A 25057-nucleotide genomic window follows, 5' to 3' on the forward strand; every position below is an offset into this window, starting at 1 on the left:
TCTTATTATGAACATGTGAGAAGAGACAATGGATCTCCCTTTCCCGTGCCTAGCAATTCTGTAATACTGTTATAAAGACGACATATAGGCATTCTCAGTACTGTTAAAAGAAAACAAGCAGAAAAGGATGGTTCTCATGGATCCCTATTGTGTATCGGAGTACCTGGAGGGACTCTTTCTTTTACAGTTAAGTATTAAGAATGATATCACATCTAAGGCATGTAATGACATACTATTTCCTTAAATGCTACTAAATTATCTAGTGTAGAAAGTTATAGTTGCTGCTTGTGCTATATTCTGTTATGTAACAGAAAACAATAAAAGTTATTCCTATATAAAAGCAATGCAAAAAACCTTTCTATTGCAATTATTTTTTTCATAGAAAAAAATAATTAAAAAAAAGAACCAGCAGCTAGTTTGTAATGTTACAATTTCTTTGTAAACTGACAGGTTATTGGTTTTTTTCAGAATAATTTATGGCATTTGCTATTGAGTATTTAATGTGCAACCTTTTTTGTTATACTGAGAATCATTGTTTTCTTGATATTGATGATGTATGTGTTTTTGCACTTAACCAAATGCAACAACATCATAACTGCAAAGCTCATCCTTGTGCCATGGAAGTAAATCATAATATATTTTTCAGTCACCTTTCTTTTCAGCCTAGCTCAAGAAATAAGACGTTTATCAAATTCATGAGGAAAAAAAAACTTTTAGTGCGATTAAGATGTGACAAACATCTCCCAAAATCACCAAATGAGCCTTGAAGAGCAGTGTTACTTGCCCTCTAATATGCACAGGCTTGCTGTAATGATTCTGAATACCAAGTGAATAGCCGCTCACCTGGATTGTGGGACAGTCTTGTCTACAAAGAGGAATATTGCCTTCTCAGATGGCAGTTGAATCCTCTTCCTGATGATCCACATGAACTGGGCCACGGTGATGTCAGACGGAACTAAGTACTTCCTCTTGTCAATATCAACAATCTGAGATCCTGAGACCTTCTCCACTATGACCTGTAAAGTGCAGGTATGAAAGTCAGGCTCTTCAGGATTGGTGTGAACAGACGGCTTTGGTAGATTGTTTGCTCATACAGGCTTACAGTGGTGAGTAGAGGGGATGAACAAAAAGGTTTCCTGATCACAACCAAATCAGAGGTAAAAATGGCTCAGCACTATAAAACCTGATTTTACAGCTGCACTGAAACCTACGTTTATATACACAATGACTTGAAACTTCCTATGCCCATGTTTGGCAGTCATGGGGTAAAAAGGTGTGTTATGCCTTAAAGACACCTGTGACAGGAAAGTATGCACATCACTTAACCTTTTGTACGTTGATGATATGAAATTACTGCAACGTGGACCCAAAGCTGAAAATGAACCAGCGGTGTACCCTAGACACGAGTAAGGCTAATAGTGTCCTGGACTGCATTAGGCAAAGGACTGGGAGGTGATCCTTCCTCTGTACTGGTACTGGTGAGGCTACCTTTGTATTCTGCTGAACTGACATTTGGAGTATTCCATCATTGCTCTGGAAATCAGAAACTGACTACAGCAAGGAAAGATAGCAAGGTGGCCACAAACAAAACCAAACAAAAAGAAACCAAACAGAAAGCAACAGGTGCAGGGGGAAGGATAATTAAGTATTGCTAGTGAAAAAGACCTGATGCTCATTGTACTACACAAAGTGATTCTTGAAGGAAAAATTCAGCAGGTCAGGAAATGGGGTTTACACAAGGTTCCAGGGTCTCCATTCCTTAGCTCTACATTCCAAGTGAAACATTAAATTTGGAAAATACTTCTGACTGTTAAATTGACACCAACTATTTGATATCAATGGTATGTGGCTCAATTTGAATCATCAAGCAGAAAACACATACTGGTGCGGACAAAGGATTGCTGCAATTAGAGATTCAATTCCTGTATTTGTCTTTACCTTGCTGTCCATCCCTGATACAGCAGCATGTCATTATGACTGTGAGTTCCTATGGTTTTTTTTTTCCCCATAGGTTATCAAGGATATTTTTGAAATGGATACATGGATACTGTGAAGATGTATGGTCAAGGATGCTGCAGTCTATGTGTGAGGGAATAGTTAGTCAAGAGAGAACAGCATGGATCATATCAGCTTGCCAGATTACAACTGGAGAAAAATCTTGTGACTTTGTGCAACTGAGCAGCAGAAAAAGTCAATGGGAATGAAGATTCTTCTCTGGGCTGTGCTAATGGAAAAGTTACCAAAAGGTGAGAGGCAGGAGTGGCATTAACTGGCATGTGGTCAGATGGGATGTGGGAAATTTTACACTCAAGCAAGTCAGTTGAGAATGTGGACATGTTACTAGCTGTTATATAAGAATGTGAACTGTGGTCTTGTCAGAAACTGAAATATGGTAAAAGGGACTGCGGAGAGAAGAAGAGAGCTCATTCTCTATTTAGCAGATTGGTAGGTATTAATGCTCCTCCAAGAAAGGAGGGGTCACCACTCGCATTGGCTCTTCAAACAGGGTTTGCATGGGGAAATTCACCATGATGACTGGTTATAGGCGTGGAATTCATGAGGGATATCATCTAACTAATTTAGCCAGGTTGGAAGATGGTGAAGGTTTCAATAGTCTTTATAATCTTTCTAAGGATCAGGCACAATCTTCAAGACAATTAAGGTATTTGGTGGGATATAATTGCCATTAGAAGAAAGCAGGACCATGATATACCATAAAAATCCCTGGAAAGTTTTTAGAAAGTGTTTTTTTCAATATGCACTAGGGCACAGGAGGAAATGTTGGACTAGTTATATGTGTTTGGGACTTCTTTAAAACATCTAAGGACACAAAATGGAAAATGAATTTTCTTAGTAGGAACTCATCAGAGTGGGCAGGATGGAAGCATTGTATCCACCTTTGCCTGTAAGTAGTCTGTTGAAGCTGGCTTGGCTACTCACCGGGACACGGTCGGGGTATTTGGCTCGGATTTTTGCGGACTCGACACATCTGTGCTCTGTGAACAAAACTCGTAATTAGTCATTGCATAGTAATTATATTGCTGGTGTCCTAGGCCGAGAGGGCAGCGCCGGCAGGGCCGTGAGCCTGCGGGGAGCGCGATCACATTCTCGTCTCCGAGCGGGTCTCTAGATTTTCGGGGAGAACGTCCCCGGGCATCGCACTACCCTTCGGCGAGGCCCGCCAGCGGCTGTCCGCCCTCATACAAGACGACCGCCTGGGGAAGCCGACCGCGACAGATGGCGACACGGGAGATGGAGGGCAGCGGGGCCGCTGCCAGGCAGCGCCTGGCCGAGACCCACCCTTACCCAGCGCGTGGTCCTCCTTGAACATCCACTTCATGGTGCAGGTGGGCAGGGAGCGAAGCCAGAGGCGGCGAGGCCCGTGTGCGGGGGGCGGGGGCTCGTGCCGGGCCTGTCGCTGTCAGGGTCCCTGTCACAACAACAGCCGCGGCTCGGCAGGCGGGACTTCCGGCTCGCCTGTTCCCCGGCAACCGCTTGAGCAGCCGCGCTTCCGGCCGGGGATCGCGGGGCGGAACTGTGACGTCCGGACGCGGAGTCACCTGCCGGGTGCGAAGCCGCCCGCAGGGCTCCCGAGGCACTCGAAGCCGCTCCACAGACTTCATCGCCCCGGCAGGTGTCCCCATTCGTGTGTCCCCATCCTGCTGCCGGGCGCTATCTCGCCGACCGACCCGGGAGGCAGCGGTGCGCGTTCATTGGCTGGTGGGCCCGTCCCCTCGGCGCTGATTGGCGCGGCGTCTCGTCAGTCCGACGCTCCGCCCAGTGAAGGCGCTGAAGGCGCGGGCGGCGGCGGCCGGCGCGAGTGCGGGCAGGGAGCGTGCTTGTGGGCGCTGAGGGCCGCTCGCCATGGCTGGCGTGGAGCTGTACTCGCATCCCGCGCTGTACACGCGCTACCGGGCTGGGTTCTGCTCCGCCGCTGCACTGGCGCTGTTGCTCATCACGGCGCTCACCTATGTGCCGCCGCTGCTGGTGGCCTACCGGAGCCACGGTGAGCGCCGCTGGACCCCACGCGGCCTGGCCGGGTCTGGCGCAGCCCTGAAATCTCGTGCTGTTTCTGCCCTCAGGTTTCTGGCTGAAGCAGAGCGCGTACCTGGAGCAGCCCACTGTTCGTTTCCGGTACGAGGCTCTCTTCGTCGCCACCATCGGGTCCGGCCCGGGCAGCTTCTTGGCGTGGAGCACATTCCCAGCGTTCAACAGGCTCCAGGAGGACCGGCTCCGAGTCCCGCTCCTGTCGGTAGGCCTGCCGGGGGCGGCCCGGCAACACTGGCGAGAAGCGAGGCTGCAGAGTGGGGCCAGTGGACCGGCAGCCGGCTCAGGGCACGAGTGCTGATGGCGCTTTTGAGCGGGTGGCCCGTCAGGCACTGCTGCCTTCAGGTAGCAGCAGCTTTATGTATAACCTTGTGCCTCACATCGGGATTTGCTGGAATTTTAATGAGTCCCGTTTCACTCCCTCTCAGTGTTACTGAATCGTAGCATTACTTAGGTTGGAAAAAGCCCGTAAGACCAAATCCAGTTATTAATCAAACGCTAACAATTTTGCCACTAAACCACGTCCATGAACACCGCTGGTGCTTTGTATGAACACGTCGGTTTACTTTCATCAAATTAGTTGTGCCCCTCTATCCTGGCTACATGGCTTGTCATTATGTGAAGTCTGCAGGGTACACCTAGATGTGGAAGTAGATATGTGCCTTCAGAAACACATAATCTCTGCCTTGCAGTCACTTTTCTTTATGGGATTTCACAGTGGCAGTTATTTTTCTGTCTGCCTCTTTATGAGCCCTCCTATATTTTGCAAGTAGCTGAAGTACTGAACACTGGCGCGCAAGCGTAGCAAGCCTTGGCTTACTGCCAGGAATCAGCATACAGAGGCCATTTAAGAGGCATCCTACAATAGCAGGAGGCAGAAGCCTGACCACCAGTCATGTATTTGAACTGCTTCTTACACAGAAGATCAGCACCAAGGCATGCTTTGTGGCATGCAAGGAAGATGGTTGGGATGGTCTAGGGCAGAAAAGACCTTGAAGTAAACTTTTCGTCCCTGGAGGGGTGTGTGAGACCTTGTATAACAGACAGCAGTGTTAGCTTTTTGTCTCTAGTCCTCTGTAAATAGGTAGCTTTTTATTACATTCCTGACTGTGCAGTCTGTTTGCTTCCTTGGTATGTGCGTGCTGCAGTTGTAGGGTCCCCTGGGGTTTTACTTTTTTGGTTTTCTTTCTAACAGAAATTCCTGTCTTTAAAAAAAATCATTTAGATGAGAGAAGAAGACAAAAATCAAGATGGCAAAATGGATCAGTTGCATTTTAAACTGGAACTTCCATTACAACCAACAGAGCATGTAGTTGGCGTTCAGCTGATTCTACTCTTTTCCTACCAGCTATATGTGAGCATTTTTAGTTTTGTTTGTTGTGATGTATAGACCTATTGTAAAATTCCAGCAGTGATTATACAAAAGATGAAAAAAAAACCTTCCACATTTGAAATTCCTATCCAAAATAGGTGTTTTACTGAAAAATATTTTATTTTCTCCCCCTTTGCTGTGTCATTCCTAGTCTAGCTCTCGTGTGTATTTTGATATGCTTTGTTAGGGTTTGTTTATTTTGTGGGTTTTTTTTTTTTTTTTGAATATTTTAAAGCTCTATATTCTCTTGGGCTGTAGTGCACTCACTGTACAGGACAGAAATGCACAACAGTGAGTATCAGTGTGGGTGGCACCTGAAAATAACTGAGATTCTTGCAATAGGCAGAAGGATGTGCATTCCTACAAACTGCTGCGTCTTGACATAACCAGTTCATTTTTTGAGGTGGGGAGTTAGGCTGTTGCAGCAGCCTAAAACTCCTTACATTTTGCTTAACAGCTCGTGAAGCATCGATAATCATCTGCCAGGATCTTCTGTATCTTGTAACTGGGACGAGGAAGTGTTATAGGAAGACAAGACAGTGCAGTTCTGCTGCCATTGTACCTCAAATGGCAGTGCAAGTAATACCTTAAAGCAAAGAGTAAACCACCAGCACACAAAGAACCCAGGGATACATCTGAAAGGAGCAGTAATACAGAGCTGCGTTGGGTGCAGCCACACAGACAAAAAGTTGTTTTCCTAGGGAGATTAGGCTGTTTCTTTACAGAGTATTGCTGATTGCAAATGGACAAGCTTAGCAAGCATAGCTATGTGGTGTAGAAAACATTCTTAAGCCAGAGGCCCAGAATAAAGGCCCAACAGTCCTGATTTTGGGCTGAAGTATTTGGTCAGGTATTAGTATCACAGAGAGTTACCATATTCGCAACACTTTTTTTTATCCCACTGTAAATGTGGAAATTTTCCTTCAGACTGAGTGGTTGATAAGAACTAAGGACCTCCCTTCTTTATCTGGTTCTTGTTGCAGAGTACAAGTCCTTGATTTTGACTGCTGAGTTTTTTTAAAGTGTGTCTCCAGTGAATGTGTTTTAGTCACCTTGCTGCTTTTTACATGTTAAGGCTAGTCAAAACTTTTGGTCATTGGCCACAGACATTGCACTTCACTGAATCTCAACTTTGTTGAGATAATAAAGTTAGTTAGCTATTAGCTAAGGTAGTTTGCTTTTTTTAAAAAGTGATATTTTTTATTTGGTGGTCTCTTGTATAGACTAAGGTGATCTGAAACTTGGGAGTCCTAGAAAAATCAATTCCATGTAGAAAAATGTGTAGATACCAAGAGGTAGAAAAGTACATTGTGTCCCTCCTCCTCCCTGCTAAATTTTCCTTTTTTGTGTTCACTATTTCAGAGAATGTCAACATTTGTGATGCAGAGCATGGCTTTTCTTCAGTTTTTTTCTCCTGTGCCAGGGTCTCAACTCTATATGAATGGAGATTTGAAATTAAACCAGAGGCAATTACTTAACCACTGTGGACTGGATACCAGATACAATGTGAGGAAATGTTTGTCCGTTCCCCATCAATTCAACCTCCCCACCCCAATCTCTTAATCCTCCTAGTATCTCTTAGGTGACACCCTAATTATTTGTACTATTGCACAGAGTGAACTGTAAGACTTTTGAACTGGTGTTTTCTTGTTAGACTACAAGGAAGAGGTTATTCTGCCAAGATGTTCAGTCTAATGTTTATGTTCATTACTTGAAGGGCATGGTTACTTTGTGTAAGAAACTCAGAATTACTATCTTGAAGACTGGATGAATAATTAAAGTGTCTCCTTGTTGTAACAGGTGTCGGTGGTCAATGGCACAAGCCCTTTTGCAAGTGACTACGATCTGGCAAACATCATTGCGGCATATTGGGATAGAAATGGTAAGCCTGAATGTGTAGCTACAGGACAGTAGTAGTTAGCATATTGGCAGCTGTTTTGTGAGGTATATGACTTCTGTATTAATATCTAAAAGCCCCTTAACCTGGACATTTCCTTTCTCTGTTATAGTGACAACAGTCTTTTCAGATCCCAGCCCTGTTTGGATGACTGGAAGAGCAACGGATACACCATTTATCATTAATGCCACTATTCATTACCCAGTGGAAGTTATCTTATATCCTTCAAAAACTGTGCAAACTGTGACATAACAGAGTTACATTATTTAAGCCTCCACCACGTGCAGGTCAAATGAAAATGTTTTCTCTTAGATGTGTTGCTAAACTTTTTTTTTTTTTTTTTGTTAGCTAAGCAAATGTTACAGTTCTGGAGCTGATGAAATACCTATTTGTCCATTCCTTCAGATGGTTGTGCCTTCATAACCGCTTTTTGCCTTTCTTTATTGGTAACCCGTGTTGCTTTTCAGCTTTGCTAAAAAGGCCTTTAAAGCAGTTTGTTAGCTATTGTCATGGAATATTCGTAGTACATCTTGCTTTGGTTTTGCAGTACCTGCTGTCCCGATCTGTCACAGATGTCACTCACAGAACATGATACTGTAGTCTGTGACCTAAAGCAAATGATTAAAAATCTGTATGCAAGATCATCTCACCAAATAATAACTCCTGCAGTGGGAGGCTGTTACATCTGTTCATGTGCAGACAGACCAGAATTTTTTTCTTTTGAAAAAGTAATTCTTCATTGATTATGTTCTTTGTTCTTTTTCTGAGACAAGAACAAGTCTGCATTTAGAAGAATCTGTATGGAGCACACTTCTTACAAGATTTGTTTACCTGCCTGAATATTAGCAATAAGTACTTCCTGATGACTCAGGCACAAAGCAGGTACTTTACCTAGAATTGGTTTAGATGTCTTCTAGAACAGATGTTCTCTCCAGCTTTTGTTACTTACTGTGGTGGAAAGCTTTTAGCTGTTTCTGTGGTTCAGAGGCTTAGCATTTGTGACACAAACCGATGTCGTAACAAGGTTTGTGCCTTTCTGCCTATGAGTTTCCTTGTTTAGATATTGCAATGGTAGCATCAGAAGTTTCTCTATTAACACTCCTTGACTTTCCTTAAATATCAGCCAGGATTTTGGGAAATTATTAAATTTGCCTGGATCCAGTATGTCAGCATCCTCCTTATCTTTCTTTGGGTGTTCGGTAGGATTAAGACATTTTTGTTCCAGAATCAGGTGTTGACTACAATTCCAGTATCACCAGTTCTGCCTGTATCTCCAGTACTATCCTACAAACAGCACCAGTCCTGAAGAGATGCCTGAGAAGACTTTATAGAAATGCCATTCAAAAATAGTTACCTGATTTTATTCTCTATACACTTCTTACTTCAGAAGGTCAGAATTTTGTAAGTATATTTTAAGTATGCTCTGTTTGTGCATCGTTTTTTAAAATACATGTTAATTCACCTAATTTCTTTAGGAACACTGCTTTGGAGCTGGAAAAGTTTATATATTTGACAGTAAAAAACAGCCTAGTTATTTTTTTGCAACTGGAAAATGCGTCAAAAACCATTTTGAAAACTGAAAATAAAAATATGCTAAAAGTAACAACATTAACTGATTTTACTTGTTGTAAATCAATTCACTGCACTCTTAGAGTTGTCAAGAGTTATTTGTACATGCATTTATGTATGTGCACCATGAAGTGGAAAACTGCAGGGATGAGTTAAGGTCAGAGATGCACTTCTGTAACTGTGACTATACTTAATCAGCAATTTAATTATTAAATTGGATGATGAATAAATTCAAGGTTGATGTGAGAAATCAGGTTTTGGGTGATAGTGTGTGCAAAATTTGCACAACCATTTACTACTGGTATTACTGTAGCACGTGACCATTAATTGTGGATTGTGAATAGTAAAACAGAGAATCCTTTTATCTATTGAAAGAAAACTAGCAAAAAATTGTGCCGGGGAAGCCTCAGAGTTTCAAAGCAAGTGAATAATTACCTTCAGAGCTTAAATTGTTTAGAACAGATAAAGATTATAATCACCTGGTAGACATTGAAAGACTATGTCCCTAATTCTTGATGGTGGTGGTCATAGGGAAGATTATTTTATCTTCTTTTTCTGGGCTTACTTTTTATGCTAGGCAAGCTTACAAGAGAAAACAACAAAATTTCCATTATATTTTCAGTTTTTTATTAAAGAATTAATTCTAGCAAAGCAGTGTTATGGCAGGACATGTAAATCTAGAATTTAAAACAATTCTAGATGCTAGAATTCTCCAAAAAAATCCAAGTGTCTTTGGTTCTTTTGAACTGTTAAGACATGGTACAGCTATGAAATATGAAAGAGCAGCTGAGCAGTAGGCCATCTTTTGGCCATCATCCTCTAGAATTGAACATCCTGGCAGCTGGGAGAGCTACCTTTACCAGAAGTCTCCAGTTTGCTCTTGGATCTTTGAAGTCTCTATGTGGCAGCGTAGGGCTACTGATAACTGGCTTCGTATCAACATCTCCAGAGTCAAAGCAACTGTCTACTGCTTTTTTGTGCTTCTAGCCACTGCACAGCATGAACGAAGGGGGCTGTGAGCTTGTTTCCCCCATATCTCCTGCTGGTGTACATTTGGTGTGCTCTCCCTTGCAGCAGTAATGGTGCTTGTGTGACTGCATGAGTTAATTCAGGGAGTTGATTATAGTGAAGATGGTCTTTACCAAATATATCATCATTTTTTCAGGCAAGTCAGTTCCCTGACTGAACTTGTTACATCTGCACAAGCATTAAGGTGGACATGAGCAAGGGGTAGAAATCTCTGGAGAGACCACAGGACCGCAGTTTAAGGGTTTGAGTGTTCTACTCCCACAAAAATGGAATGCATAAGAATCTTCTTCCAAGCTGAACAGAAGTCTTTTTAGGTAGCAACAGAAACACAGAAGAGACTAATGCCTGAAAGCCACAGTACTGGGAGACTCCATTAATCCCTCTCTCACTTTTTTCTCCTGCTGTAGCCTTTCACATTAAGTTCGAACAAGTGATGCTGCTGAGAGCAACAGTTCAGTGAATGCATGTGAAATAAGAAATGGAGATCAGGCCTAGTTCCAGAAATACAGAGAAAAATATCCTTAAGTTTCTCTTTTCCTTCAGATGGCGAAAACTGGAAAAAATCCTCTACAGTAATGTAAGCAAAGAACTATATACATTAAAAGGAGGCAATCAAAAGAGTTAGTTACTTGCAGGTGGCATGTAATTGTTTAATATGACCTGAAGCCATCCTTCCATTTCTTGTCAAAGAGGTCTTTCATGACTGGGACTAATAACTGAATGCAGGGTAAAAGGAGCCATAAAGGCAGATGTTACCACAGCAGGGAAAAAACCCTGTGATACCTCTGCTGTGGTCACTTCCTAGATGATTTTCATACTGACTGTAGTTCTTGGTTCACAGTTCTGACTCCTTTCTTGAGCTTGAAGAGACATTCTGCTTTTGTAAGTAACCAAGCAATAGAAAAAAAAGCAAGATTTTGTAGCTTAAGCAACAAACTGAACTACACGGGAAAAATACGTACCTGAGGATCCACTGCAACCAGCGTTAGAAGAGGCTTAGGAAGGAAGAGCCTTTCTCAGAAAGCTGTCTGCAAGGACTCTTCCTTCGGCTTGCTAAGCAACACAAAAAGTCAAAACCACCACCATGCACCACAGTTCTACTACACAGATCTTTTCTGTATGCATATGACAGCAATCTAAATGCTCGTCATTGAGAAAGGACATGGTGGCTCGCTAGGATTAATCAAGGTTCTGTAAGAAGGAAAAAGAAAGCAGCTTTAACTTAAAAGTCCTATGCATAAACTGACGTGGGAACTCGGCTCTTACATGGCCGTTTAAGAAGCCATGCTTCGGGCGTGTTTTAAGAGGTAGAACTAGGAGAAAAGAAACCACCTCGCAGCTTTTTAACTCACGAAGCAGCCCGTTTTGCAGGGGGTATTATCCTCTCGGTCCACTCGCACGAGGCGAGCGGGACGCGGCCGCGGCGAGCTCTATTCGCCTGGGGGTGCTGGGCCGGGATGGAGGGGGCTGCTACGGCGGGAAGGCCCGAGGCACGCGGGACCCCGCGGAGGAGAGGCGGCGGGCCGCTGGCTGCTGCGGCGTTGCCACGAGCCGGTTTGGGCGAGCCAGCCGGGACCCTGCGGGGCGGGACAGGCCAGCGCACCGCCTCTGCCGGGCTGCGCCTTTGCCCGGGGATGCTCCGGGGGCGGGCGGATCGGCTTCTCGCGCTCCTCCCGCTGCCCCGGCGCCTCGGCCACGTCTGAAAGCGGTTCATTGTCCCTGTCGGCAGCTCGGAGCCGCGGCGGTGGCGGGAGGCGGCGACAAGGTACGGGCAGGCTGATGCGGGTGGGGGTGCGGTTATGCCGCGGCATTGGAAGGCCCGGTCAGACCTTTTTTTTTTTCCGGTCTCAAACAACGGTACTTTAAAGGAGATGTTTTTGAGCGGGTTACGCACGCCCCTGCCTGTGGCGGCGGACTAGCGGTGATACCAGTTGCGGCGGAGCCGATGTCGCACCGATAGAGGTAAAGCTGTCGAAAATCAGCCTGGTTATTTTAGGTGGGTTTTTGGGGGGTTGTTTTATTTTCTTCCCTCTCTCTCCTTTCCTCTGGGGCCCGCCTCCCCCCCCCCCCTCCTTTTTTTTTTTTTTTTCTTCTTCCTTTTCCCTATGGAACGTGGCTGATTCAGGTTAAGGTGGTTTCGTTTAGTTGGAGATGAGAGAGTTTAGAGAACCCTTCCCATCATTTCAGGAAATGCCTTCTCATTTTTTGTTGTGTCCCGCCTCTTTCTAGGTGAAGGTGACATGCTGATCGGAAGCATTTGTCAGTATTTCTTAGCTGCAACAGTTGCTTCAAGTGAGGCACACAGGGCGCACCTCAGTCCAATCGTCCTCGGACTGTTTGAATTTGAGGACGCTATTGTAGCAGTGCCGACAGAGTCTCAAGTAAGTGAATAGCATTCAGTCACTGCCGGTGTCTCTTTGTCACGCCAGTTTTGCTATCGTAAAATTGGTAACAAAAGCTGCAGCTAAGCAGACCTCATTTCTTGAACACCAGTAATTCTAGTAGCTGAAAACATTTTGTGATCTTCAGCTGCAGTGCATATAGAAATAGGTATTATAAGGCTATGCTTTGGCACTGCCATTCGCTTTGGCTGGACGACTTTATCTAACTCTAAAAATATTTTTAAATCTCCCAAAGGAAACAGTACCTTTTAGAAAAAGAACTTTAATGATCATATAATTAAATGGATGATATGTTTCATTGTATTATAAAGTCTTTAATTGTGATGATTTCCTGGAAACAATTCTTCAAATCTGATTTAGCACTAGATTCTAAAAAGAAGTATATTTCCAAAAGCTGAATTAGCAGTATCACCTGAAATGCTAATATAATGTTATAATTCAGAATTACTACAGTATATTTACTGTATTTTATTATTTTAGTTGTAGCTTTGCTATGCTATTTTAAAAAAATTGGGCGGGCTTATGAGTTTCACCTATTTAGTATCGGAAAGTCTTTTAACTTTTAGGACTACCAGTGATCCTAGAACACACCCTCCAAACAAACTTTTTCTGTACCCATTCAAATACCAATCTGCATATTGTTGATACAGTAAGCTTCTGCCTTATGAAGATGTGTGATTTCTACCTGCATAAGAATACTGGAAAGTGATGTTTTGTCAGTGGGGTGATTTACTGCAAGAATTACTAGTAATATTGTTGTGTGTTATTCTTTGACCAGCTTTGTCGTGTTCCAGCATTTTACTTTTTTGAGTAGCAAACTATGTTTCTAACGTTAGCTCACAGAACCTATTTTGGTGGTGAGATTGCATTGGTGCAATGTCTGATAGGTGAAGAATGCAGTGAGTGAATTTGATGAGGAGAAGTAGACCTTCAGGTGATCTTTGCTCTATTTATCATGCCATGAATAAACGTTTTCCTAATAATTCTATAAAATGCGTGATGGCATTCACTGGTATCATTCTTTTTACAGTCAGTATTGCTGCATTTGGTGAATTTTAAGTACATAAGAGATAATTACATTCATCTTGAATGATTGCTCAGAAAGGTCAGCATACAGGACAGTCATTTTTGGGTAACAAAAGGTTGTGCACATAATGCAGCATTATTCATTTTTCAGTGGAAGAAATCAATCTGGGAAATCAACAGAATCACAGAATATTCTGAGCTGAAAGGGACCCACAACTGAGTACGTTAATTGAAGTAATTTCTGTGTAATCTGTAAGTTCTTTGACTTTAAAAATGCTGCATGGACTGTTTAAAATGAAAGTACGCTGGAAATTTTCTCAGACAGAAAATGGCCAAATTTGACAAAGACAGTTGAGATTCAGTTGCTCAGAGGTCATTGTAGGGGAGCAGGTATTTGTAATTCTTCACTGAAATGTTTTTGCTTTAATCCAGCCTGGTTTTTCAGTCTTCCCACAACAGACCCAGAATTGTTTGTTCTGAGGGAGTATTTCATCCCAGCCTTTTGTCCAAAGCTCAAAGACAGCATGGTTTTTGACAGCTCTAATATGAGGCACTCTTTCTGTCTTTCTACAGTCTTTTTAATATCACAGAAAAAAAAAATTGCAGTTTAATAGGAGGGTCTTTTTTAGCTATAAAGTTAGTTTTTGCTACTCGATTAAGTCTCTTCAGGTTGAATTCTGTGCTGAAAGGAAGTTACTAAGAAACTCTACTCCTTTCAGAGCTGACCTGAAAAGATCTGATTACTTGATTCCAACATTATATGTCTTATGTGACAAACAAATAAAAGTCCCTAGAAGCACGAGCTAAATGATCATCCAGTGGACAATTTTTTTCTTTGTTTTCTGCCTTTCTGGGTCTGAAAAGTGCTCATCTTAGAAATGAGATCTTTTTGGGATCAGTAGTATCACTGACTGTATTTTTACCCTGCTTGGTAAAACTGGATAGCTTTCTGTTATGTATCTAGTTTCTTGGCAAGCAGATACTAGTGGCCCTGCAGCTCAGCAGTCTATCAGAGACAGTTTAAGCCATGAAGAAAATGACTGCTCTGTTGGCCAGTTTGTATAAATAATTTTCTTTGGACAGTATGTAAGAATAGTTGTTTTGGAATTGTCCCAGGGCTCATCTAGTGTACGATCTTGTTTCCATTATTAGCTGTTAGCAGGCAAGCCCAGGAACAGAGCTTGATTCAGGACTGGCAACTAAACCATATAAGCTAATGCTTTTCAGATCACATTTTGAAAATTTGCGTTGTCCTGTGAAGGGATGATTGTGCCTCAGGAATTTGAGAGACTTCTAATGATTCTCTTTACCAGAGCTCTCCTTGAAGAAATAGTATCACCGAAGAAGTACTACTACTATCACAGAAAAGGAATAACAGTGTAACTGTTAGTAAAATAACTTATAGTAAGGTGTGTTCATTACTTACAGAAACACATATTGTGATGCTACTGAGTGTTGCCATACTTCATGTGTCTCAGCTGAGAGATGTAAGAGGTGTTGGAGTGCTGTCTGCTGCAACTTGAGGCCCGTTACAGCCTGTTTTTCTGCTTGTTGTAGCTCCCTTGCCACTTGGGGTCAGTCTGATTTTGTCACTGAGATGGCAGCTGAAGTGGTGGTAATGCTAAAACATCCGGCCCCTCTGCTGGTTCTCCTTTTCCCCCCCATGTTTGCAGTTGGCAGGCATGCTATAGTCAGGCAGGTGCACTATGAGGAAGCACTTATGTGGAACAAAGCAGGATAAAAGGAGGTGTAACAAACCCCAATATTGCTTTCCGGAGAGGAGCTTGGGGTGAGCAGGTGGAGCCACTGAGCTGTTGGTGGAGGAGGAGGGCACTAGCAGAAAGAGGCAATGCAAAGCAAGTCACAGACTAGTGTTTCAGCATGGAGCTTCAGTGTGCAGTTTCGGCATTTTGCCTTTCTGTGCTGAAAGAGCAAGCTTGCCTAACAGCACCATCTAGCGAGCCCTGCAGTGGAACAGGTGGAGGATCAGAAGTAGCCTGTATCGTGAGGTCCCGCTCCTCACATTTGGAATTGTAGAATCATTTATGTTGGAAAAGACCTTTAAGATCATTAAGTCCAACAATGCCAAGTCCACAACTAAGGCAATGATATAATGTAATCTATTCAGTAGATTTATAAATATGTAGATACATATATATAGATACATATATAGATCTTCAGCAACTCTATGAGAAGGGGCTTTATAACAGCTGCTTTCTGCCTCAGCTAAAGTTCATCAAAAAATCACAGAAGACCTTGTTGGGTTAAAAAATTTGTACTTTAGGGGAATGCGATTTTAACCTGGGCTAAAATCACCTTAACTGCAGAATGCAATTAAAAGTGGTAAGAAAATAGAATTACACACGCCCAAGAGGAGAAGTGCAGAAAAAGGGCACGGTTCACAGAGAAAGTGGTATATTTGGCCTTATGCAGTGGAAGCCACACAAGAGAATACTTTACAGATGCTGTATTTTCCTGTGTAATTATGCTTTTTATTTGATGGTGTCTACATGTGTGTATATTCCTTAGAAACACTCCAACTTTTCTAAAAGGAAAGAAAATTAATCTTAAATATAGAAAACTGGTATTTACTTAGTGTTTTACTTTGGCATTGCACCTTTTTCTTGCAGTTTCTATCATAATGAAGTGTAGCTGTAGTCATTTGATGTTATTTGTAGCGCTTGAGTCTTGTTAGTTCAGACACATATTGTGGACTAACACTCACGTTATCTGTGTTTTCCTTGGCACAGTGTTGTCTGCAACACTACTTGCGTGGGAACTGGAGCAAGGAGAGGTCTGAGAGAGTCAAGGCAAAAGTGAATGTAAAAGACAGCTTTTGGCTTTTATTCCTCAGTCTCCCGCACTCTGCTAATAACATGTAAAGAGCAGTTCGTGTTGCAGCTCTGCAGCATGATTAGAGTGGAGCAACAGTTCTGTGTAGCTAGAGTGGAAGCACATTTATTCTTTAAAAAGCATAATTGAGTTTCTGAAAGCTACATAATAAGTGAGACTGCAAGGAGCTGCAGAATGCAGTCTTAGTTTAGATAATGACCCACGTTTTGCACTCAAGAAAAAGATCCAAGGTAGTTGTGTCTGGCTGACTTTCAGGCATAGAGCCTGTTTCAAGAAAAATCTTTCAATTAGAAAATGAAACTTCAGCTTTGACTTCAGCTTAGATTCTTTCATCCCCTCTGTCTGGTGAAGTGTCAGTGCAGGCTGCTGGATTGCTGGTGATCCTCACAGAACAGACAAACTTAGAGATGCTTCTGGAGATGTAATATGCAAAAAAATCAGTATTTCAACAAGGCAGATTTTATCTATGAAGAATGGCCAAGCTGAACTAAACTAAGGATTTATCTATCTGCTCTTGTGCCTGAGAGTAGCAAGTAGCAGACGGCTAAGGAGGAAGTAATACATTAAGCCTTGTTTCTTGTAGCAGGTCACTGCAATACAGTATACCATGGGCTGTCCATGGTTTAGGGAATTGCTAAGCCATGGGCTGTAGCCTCGTTTTTGCCTTTAACAGTCCTTGGAAGGCTTTTCTTCCCTTACTTATTTTAAATCAATGTGATTATTTGTTGAACTCCTGTATACTTTTGCTGCTACAGACTTTTGAAGCTGAGTTTCACATTTTTAATATGCAGTGTACATAAAGGTTTTGTAATGGGTGATCATTTAATTCAATTTATTATGTCAAATGAATATATCTTTGTTTACTAGTCTGCATGATTTTCTTTCAAGAGTTCAGAGTGTGTTGAAAAATGTGTCTTTCACTGTAACAAGAAAAAAATTGTAATTGCAAATGCAGCTAGATAACAAATAGGTATTTGTAGAACTTCTGAGATGATCTGCATACATGAGGAGTCTTACTTTCCTTTACCTTGCCTGCTAACATTTACTGTCTGCTTGCAAGTGGAATCTGCATGAGTGAGAGCACAAAAGGGTAGGTGCCAAAATATCTAGTTAAAAGCTGGGGGGGGGGGGGGGGGGTGCATGTGTCTTGAACTTTGACTGCAAAGTAAAGCAGAAATCCACTTGGGCTTGACATGCCTAAGATTTTCTAGGAGTTATATGCTAGACAAATCTAACTCCCAAACTGGTAATTCTTGAATGCAAACTCAGCGTATTCTGTCTTGGGGTGTATGCGCTCCAGACCAAAGATACGTGTCAGGAGCTTTTAAATTTTGTCACCTGTGGCCAGGTGTGGCTTCAGGTTGTGAGTTTTCATCCATCTTCTGCCTCCTGCGGTTTGGAAAACAGAGGGTTGTGGACAAACACCAATTGGAATGGCACCCTGTGGCCACTGTAGGGTACAGCGCTCACATTAGATGATTTTTATTTCAGCACCCACAGCTACCAATGTTTGCATCCTCTCCTTTTAGGGGATAGAAATCCTTGTAATGTTAAATTGAAATGGAAATACAGTTGAGCGAGTCAGAAACTTTTTTTTCCTTATTTTTTTAGTGCGGTGTTTACCAGTGTTCAATTTGAGGGCCTTGTGTATTTTGTAGTTTTGTTTTGTTTTTTTTTAATCCAAGGGTTGAGCTGCATCAACCCAAGGTTTTCTTCAAAATGGAACATTTACTTGTTTTCTTATTTCTGCAGTGGTCTTACTGTCACACATTACTTCCTTTTTTTTCCCCAACAGCTGTCACCTACAGTGATCATCCCCAAGTGCAGCTGATTAAGGAAGCAGTTAATGCCACATACATACATGCACATTTGAAGAAAGGTTTTACTAATGCAAGAGTTTGTATTGTCTAAGTTGTGTTGTATTGTTATTGTGCGACAGGAGCAATGGTTGACCAGTATCTCCCTTCTCTTTTTCAGCTTTTTTCATTACTCTTCCTCGGTGAGAATGGCAAGGATTCGGATTCCTAGCACAATTGTTATAATTTTTGTTACAGTTCAGACTGGATTCTTACTCTTCATGTATGCCCGGTACAGTAGCTTCATGCCTCAGTCTGAGGAGAAACCATCACAAGTCCACATACTTATTCTCTCCTCTTGGCGGTCAGGATCTTCTTTTGTTGGTCAACTTTTCAGCCAGCACCCCAGTGTCTTCTACCTGATGGAGCCTGCATGGCACGTGTGGGTTACAATGTACCAGAACAGTGCCAAAGTCTTACACATGGCAGTGCGGGATTTAGTCAGGTCGGTCTTTCTGTGTGACATGTCTGTGTTTGATGCTTACATGCCTTGGAAAAGAAACTTATCCGATCTTTTCCAGTGGGCAGCAAGTCGGGCTCTGTGTTCAGCTCCTGCTTGTGACTCTTTTCAACGTACCGACATAACCAGTGAACTGGCATGCAAGACTCTTTGTGGACGGTATCCATTCAGCAAGGTGGAGGAAGCCTGTAAAACTTACAGCCATGTTGTCATCAAGGAAGTTAGATTCTTTGACTTGAAGGTCCTATACCCCCTCCTCACTGATCCATCCCTGAATCTCAAAATTATTCACCTGGTCCGTGACCCCAGGGCAGTTGTTAAGTCACGGGAACAATCGGTAAAAGCGTTAGCCCGTGACAATGGAATTGTCTTGAGTACCAATGGCACTAAAGTGGAAGATAGCAAATACAAAGTAATGCAAGAGGTTTGTAGAAGTCATGTTCAGATTTATGAAACAGCAACTCTAAAACCACCTAATTTCCTGAAAGATCGCTATTTAATGGTCCGTTTTGAAGATCTGGTAAGAGATCCATTATCAGAAATCTCAGAAATGTATAAATTTGCAGATCTTAGTTTGACTCCCAGGCTCAAAAGCTGGGTTTATAATATCACTCATGGACAGGGACCGGGGGAAAAAAAAGAAGCCTTCAAAATAACATCCCGAGATGCAGTTAGTGTTTCACAGGCCTGGAGAAATGTTCTTTCTTTTCAGAAAGTTAAGAAAATACAGGAAGTTTGCAAAGGTGCTATAAACAGTCTTGGTTATCAGCTAGTGGATTCGGAAAAAGAACAAAGAGATCTGACATTAGATTTGGTGTTGCCAAGACGACAAAATCAATTCAGCTGGTCATCATTTAATCCAAAGCACTGAGACATTTTTGAGAGATCTGGGGAGTTGGGGCAGGGTAGTTGTTTGAATATTTCTATACTGCACAGCATATAGTAATTGGAAAATCCTTGGCTGATGACTTTATCTTTTCGTCTGCTCCTTTTCTGTTAATGTAAGTTTTTTTTTCCCCTGAGTTTTTTACATATTAAAAAAAAAAAGACAGCAAGATACTTGGTCAGCCTGTTACTGTGCTGCTCACAGCATTGTTTTAAGAATGTAATTTAAGCACTTTCTATTAAAAGATGGATTCTCAAAGATGTCTGTTTTTGGATAATACTTCACTTCTTTTTTTCATGCTTTAAATATTTAAGAATCACATTTCTTTATTTGTACATATGGAACAAAGTAAATAGTAAATTCCTTCACTTGACTTTCTTCTTTAAAGTTGTTTTGCAGTTGTATATTTTTTTTCAGACTTCTTTTGATGTTTTAAATCTTACCATACAAGTTTTCCAAAAGGTGGGGCAACTGCAGCAGCTGTGTTGTAAAAGGCTTAAATGGAAACCTTATTTATTGATAGATTTCATAGGGGTTTATTTGGAATGGCAATATTTACAATCAGATACTTGAATGTAATGTTTGCTTGGATTGCAAGAACCAAAGGATATGAAGAAACTTTCAGTGGAATCACAGTGGAAATAGCGTTTTAATGCTGTCCCTGTTGTGTTCTAATACTGTGACAAAGAATAAGTGCACGCTTGGTCCTGCCACCGCACTCCATACCGTTATCCTCTCTCTGTACAACTATAAGCAATTTGTGAAGATCACTGGGAAGTTTAGTAAGCCTTGAAAATTTGCGTATCGATTATATTGCTGCACGGAAGTGATCCGTTTAACTTCGATAGCAGAGACAGATGTTCGTGTACGGTTAATATTCGGTGCTGCGCCCGAGAAACCCCTGGGGCACCGGTGATGCTCCAGCACCGCGCGGGCGCAGACGCTCAGAATGAGCGCGGGTGGGGGCCGGGGGAGGCTGTCCCCAGCCCCGCCGCTGAGCATGAAGCCTGTACTTGGCGGTTTTGAGACGTCGCCGGTGCCAGCTGCTGGCCAGGAACTCCAGGTACGAAACCCGTAGTGGCGCTTTCCGTGGCTGCGCTCTGCCTCACACTGGTACTGCTACTTGAAGGTGAGCGGTGAACGGGAGACCGCGTGGTGAGTCCAGGGGAAGACACGAGGAGAACGACGGTGCCTGTGGGCACCGCGGCTGGGCTGGCGGGGCCCGCGGCACAAGCAGCGAGTGGCGGGGACTGCCTGCGGATGGAGCGGCGCGGGCGGCAGCGCCGAGCGGGAGCGGCAGCGGGGGTTGCCGAGGACGGCGCCGGGCGGGAGCGGGTGGCACGGTGTGTCCGGAGCCGCGCGGAGCTGCGGTGGCCCCGCGGCGCGGTGCAGTCGCTGTTCGGCGGGGGAACTGAGCGGGCAAGGGGGCGCTTCACCGCCCGCCGGGAGCTGCGGTCCAGCGGACGGAACTTGCTATAGTCCGTGTTGGTTCCCAGGGCATGCTGGGTGTTGTGGTTTTCCATCGCTCGGCTGCCGGGCAACCCTCATCATAACCAATGCGACGTTTTCCAGCTCCGCAGTTTCTCAGGTTTCCTTTACCACTGTGGACTCTGCTCACGTAGCTCTTCTGTTGTAGGGAGTGCCACATATAGCATTCTGGGTTCTTAATCCAAACCATGTCTTGCCCTTTGAAAATTAATACAGCTGTTAGATGCTTATGAGTTATTCTTGTTCCTTAATAGGGTTGATATAGCTTATTGAATGGAGAAATTAATTTGCAGTTGTAGCATCCTCCGTGAAGTCTGTATCAGTAGATTTATTCTAAGTATAGCACATTTAGGATGCTTCCATTTTGACCCAGTGAAAACACCTTCCACAGCATGAGAAGATGCAACAGTGGTTTTAAATGGCAAAATGGGGGAGTAAATGACTGTAGAAAACGTTTATTTCCTCTTTTTTTTTTTTTTTTTTTTTAATTTGTTGGTTTGCATGACTAATCCCAAATATGCAGGAAAATTTCAGTCCTAAACTCCTCTAAATGCACTACTTTTAAGGTTGCATGTACTCTGACCTAATCATCCTCAGTCCTTTGTACTGTTAATTTAGAATTTTTTTCAGCCGAACCAAGGCGAGACCAGCCGAACCTGATGGCCTCGAGCGAACCGAGGCCAGGCTTACGAGGCTGCCTGAACCGAGCCGAGCTCAGCCGAACCGAGCCCGCTGCTCTCGTGCGCGCTAATTAGCGCGAGTGCGGTCACAGCCCAATGAGCTCCTGTGCCACCCCGCGCTCCCGATCGTGTCCGTGCGATGGCCGGGCCGCCCGCGGGACGCGGCAGCAGGAGAGCCCCGAGCCGGGCGAGTTTAACGTGAGGCGGCGCCGCTTGCCCGCCCTCAGGGAGCCGAGGCGAGTTGAGGCGCGCCGAGCGCACTGAGCGGCTCCGAGTTCGGCCGAACCGAGCCGAGCCGCGCCGAACGGACAGAGAGCGGCTCCGAGTTCGGCCGAAGCGAACCGAGCCGCGCCGAGCGCACTGATCGGCTCCGAGTTCGGCCGAACGAAGCCGAGCCGCGCCGAAGAGGCGAGTCAAGCCGAATGCAGCCGACAACAGCCGAGCAGCTGTGAGCCTTGAGGTGAGCGTGCATCACTGCCGGCTTGGGATTGAGTGAAATGCACTAAGGAAACCAGCTCTGAGCAGGGAGGCAGGGAAGGGAGGGGGCGAGAGAGGGAGGGAAATCCTCTCTTAACATTTACCGGTTCTTCTGTTTAACTCATCACGGCAGGACAGCGTGAAGACTGAAAGTGTAAGAAGATGTGGAGGGAAACAGAGAATCTGACAGGAGCATCGAACGCACAAGTGCACGAATTTTGCTTTTTGCTTGGATGTAAACTCAGAAGTTGTAAGGAATTTGGGAATGAGAAGGGGCATTTCAGAAGGAGAAGAAGGAGAAGAAGTTGTTGTTACAGTCCTGGCAAAAGCTTTTCTTCTAGCTAATAAAAGAAGTTAGTTTAAAATAAAAAAAAAAAAAAAGTGGGTTTTTTTTTTCTTCACTATTATACTCATTGGTGGTATATGGTGTGTTGTTTTATTTCTTGGTGTTATTAACTCTGTGTAAATTGGTTTTTGAGTGAAGCTAACTTTGGATGTGTTAGTACTGGGATTTTGGTTTGTTTACTGTATGTATAAACATACAGATTTGGTAGGGCCAGCTCAGCTGCTGGAGTTTTGGGTGTGAATTTATTAGATGGCTTTTATTAAACACAGAATAATTATGTAAGGTAACAGCAAATTCCCCAATTACCCAATTTATCTAGCTATGTAACCTTACCACAAAGTTTTATTTCTTACTACTTTTCTGTTCTTCTGCTCCAAGTAGTTGTTGCAAAAAAGAAAGCACTGCTATTTTTCTGAAGAGTTTTCTTCTTTAACAAGCCCTTTACTGCCCTTGAGTCTGAGTCAGAGGAGCCAAACAGCTGCAGCTGCTCTGGGGGCTTTTATACCCAGTGGGATTTGCCCCCTCCCTTTTCCTGGGTGGCATGGGAACGAGAGGCGGGCACAATCAGGGGTATATTAACCCCAGCCTTGGCTGAGGGGCTTCATTCCCTCTCTGGGATGTGCTGGGGTAAGAGCTCTCCTCTCATTTCAGTGAAGAGGCTTTTTCAGCCCATCTCAGCTTGTTTCCAGCAGGTGTTTCTGGGCATCTAAAACACAGAGGCTTGGAAGATTCTGTGAAGAAAACAACATAGAATACAGGGAGGATTTAAGTTTGTGATTTTGGATTGTGTGTTGAGGAGTGGTAAGGTGCTTTTGTAATTTTTGGTTTTGCTCTCCTTTTTTTTTTTTTTTTTGGTTGGATTTTTCTGGGGGTTTTTCGGGTTTTTTGGGGGTATTTTTTGTGTACTTTTTGATTTTTCGTGGCTTTTTTGGTTGGTTTTTGGTTGGTTTTTTGTTTTCGTTCTTTTTGGGGGATTTGGTTTTTGGATTTTTTTGGGGGTTTTTGTTTGTTTTTGGGCATTTTTTGTTTCATGGGGGTTTTTTGTTTTTGTTTTTTTTTTAAGTTTTTTGTGGGTTTGTTTTGTTTTTGGTTGTCTTTTTGTTTTCTGGTGGTTTTTTTTTTTTTTTTTTTTTAGTTTTTTAGGTTTTTGAGGAGTGCAATGTCTTGAAATTCCAGGTTGTATCAAACACAAGGCTTTTTTCAGCAGATTCATCATGTCACAAGAGGGATCTGCCCAGTGTCAAGGGTGATGTTTGAGATTGAGGCTTCAGATGAGTTGAGGATTGTGACTAGGAGATGGAGGGTAAGCAGGCATCCTGTTAGGAGTCATTGTGGTTGTGTGTGGGGTGGAGGTTGAAGGCAGCAGGGTGAGAAAGGGTATTTATTTGTTTATCTGAGGGGAAAAAAAAAAAAAAAGCCTTTCCCCCAAGGCTTCTCAGAAGCCTAGCAGAGGTTTTCACATGTCTTACAGGACACAAGGTCATCCACTGCACTCACAGGAATGCCATTTAACTTTGCCTTTCTCTTAGCCAGGTGCCACCCCTAATGAAGGCCACCGCCTTGGAATGGGGATCAAGCTGGAGCCTGAAGAAGCCAGGCACACTCAGGAAAGGGCAAGTAGCTGCCTTGGTGGGATTTGGCCCACATAGCTCTGAACTCATACTTTGGTTTTGGTTTTCTTTATTGTAGCTGTCCCAGAGGCATCACAGGGCCCTCCAAGGCAGACTCATTTCAGGTGCAACACGGACCCACATCACCCATCATGCAAAAGATAAGTCGGGGGCCACAGCCTGGAGATGGGGGAGTAGCAGGTTGGGAGTTCTTGGGACAGATTTAAAATTTAGCAGAGGGGAAAGCAATCTTCTCCAAAGGCCTCTTAGGACAGCTAAAGGGAGAGGCTCTACTTTTGATGGCAGCTTTCAGGCGGGCAGTGCAGAACAGCTCCGGTCTGTGTCGTGTTGTCCGGTGTGCTGTGTTCCCTAGTGTGTCTTTGGGGTCCCTTTTGCCTTCTCCCCTCGAGACCCTCACCACAAGCATGATGTGTCGTGTTTCATGTCCCCCCTGTTTGTCACGTTCTGTGTCACGGGTGCGTGCACACATCGGTGCCGGAGCTGTTCTGCCCTGCCGCATGGCCAGCTGCAGTAGGACAAGCCTTGGGGAGTTGAAATTTGTAATGTGGGCTGTACTTGGACTCTAGATGCTGTTCCTAGATTGACATAAGGTGTTTGCAGCTTGTGAGTTACCCTAGTGGTGTTTGACATATGTTCTAACTTTCTTTCAGGTGCAGATGCCTTCCACGTGTGGCAGAGGGTCAGGGTCAGGAGGTGCCGGGCCTCCTTTGGAGCACTGTGAGTAGCAGAGTGGTGGGGTTTTGGCCGATGCGGTGCCAAGATCAGGCACTGATGTTTGGTTCTCTTTAATCTAGCTGTCTGAGAGACCCCAGCCCCGGTGCCAGCAGGACCTTCCCAGCTGACGAGGTGGCCTTTCTTTGCACCTGACAGGGACCAGCATCCCCAGATGTCTGAGAGATAAGTAGAGGGCTGTGACCCACAGTGGGGATGAAGGCCTGGTGCTTGTTTGGGAATTCCTGGGAGGGGTTTTTGAGTCCAGTTTGGAGGGGGGAGTGTTCATTAAACGGCTCATTAGGCCCCATGAAAGCCAAGTCTCAC

The 25057-nt window shown here is 43.8% G+C and overlaps 3 protein-coding genes across 6 annotated transcripts in view; 2 read left to right on the forward strand and 1 right to left on the reverse strand.

Moving 5' to 3' along the window:
- Positions 1–3499, reverse strand: part of GABARAPL2 (GABA type A receptor associated protein like 2) — a 4784-nt gene extending 1285 nt beyond the window's left edge. Inside the window, exons 1-3 of the mRNA XM_058813246.1 lie at positions 3307–3499; positions 2941–2996; positions 844–1016 (exon numbers count right to left, since the gene is read on the reverse strand). Of these exons, the coding sequence (XP_058669229.1) occupies positions 844–1016; positions 2941–2996; positions 3307–3340 (263 nt within the window). The 5' untranslated portion in view covers positions 3341–3499. The remainder of the gene's footprint in view (positions 1–843; positions 1017–2940; positions 2997–3306) is intronic.
- Positions 3500–3811: 312 nt separating this feature from the next.
- TMEM231 (transmembrane protein 231) lies at positions 3812–9023 on the forward strand. The gene is made up of 7 exons (XM_058813432.1): positions 3812–4006; positions 4083–4252; positions 5273–5401; positions 6782–6925; positions 7220–7301; positions 7429–7534; positions 8433–9023. Exons 1-7 carry the CDS (start codon positions 3865–3867, stop codon positions 8620–8622), a joined length of 963 nt encoding a protein of 320 aa, XP_058669415.1. The 5' UTR covers positions 3812–3864; the 3' UTR covers positions 8623–9023.
- LOC131563397 (carbohydrate sulfotransferase 5-like) lies at positions 8650–19771 on the forward strand. 4 transcript variants are annotated; one of them, XM_058813427.1, is made up of 4 exons: positions 11555–11679; positions 11783–11876; positions 12144–12295; positions 18173–19771. In XM_058813427.1, the coding sequence occupies exon 4, from the start codon at positions 18201–18203 to the stop codon at positions 19380–19382; it is 1182 nt and encodes a 393-aa protein (XP_058669410.1). In that variant the 5' UTR covers positions 11555–11679; positions 11783–11876; positions 12144–12295; positions 18173–18200; the 3' UTR covers positions 19383–19771. The 4 variants fall into 4 exon arrangements, with proteins under 4 accessions (XP_058669414.1, XP_058669410.1, XP_058669413.1 ...); XM_058813430.1 differs by lacking the exon at positions 11783–11876 and having other exon boundaries at positions 11589–11679; XM_058813428.1 differs by lacking the exon at positions 11555–11679 and having other exon boundaries at positions 11724–11876.
- Positions 19772–25057: the final 5286 nt, after the last annotated feature.

Source organism: Ammospiza caudacuta, chromosome 13 (assembly GCF_027887145.1).
Source record: "Ammospiza caudacuta isolate bAmmCau1 chromosome 13, bAmmCau1.pri, whole genome shotgun sequence".
NCBI lineage: Eukaryota > Metazoa > Chordata > Aves > Passeriformes > Passerellidae > Ammospiza > Ammospiza caudacuta.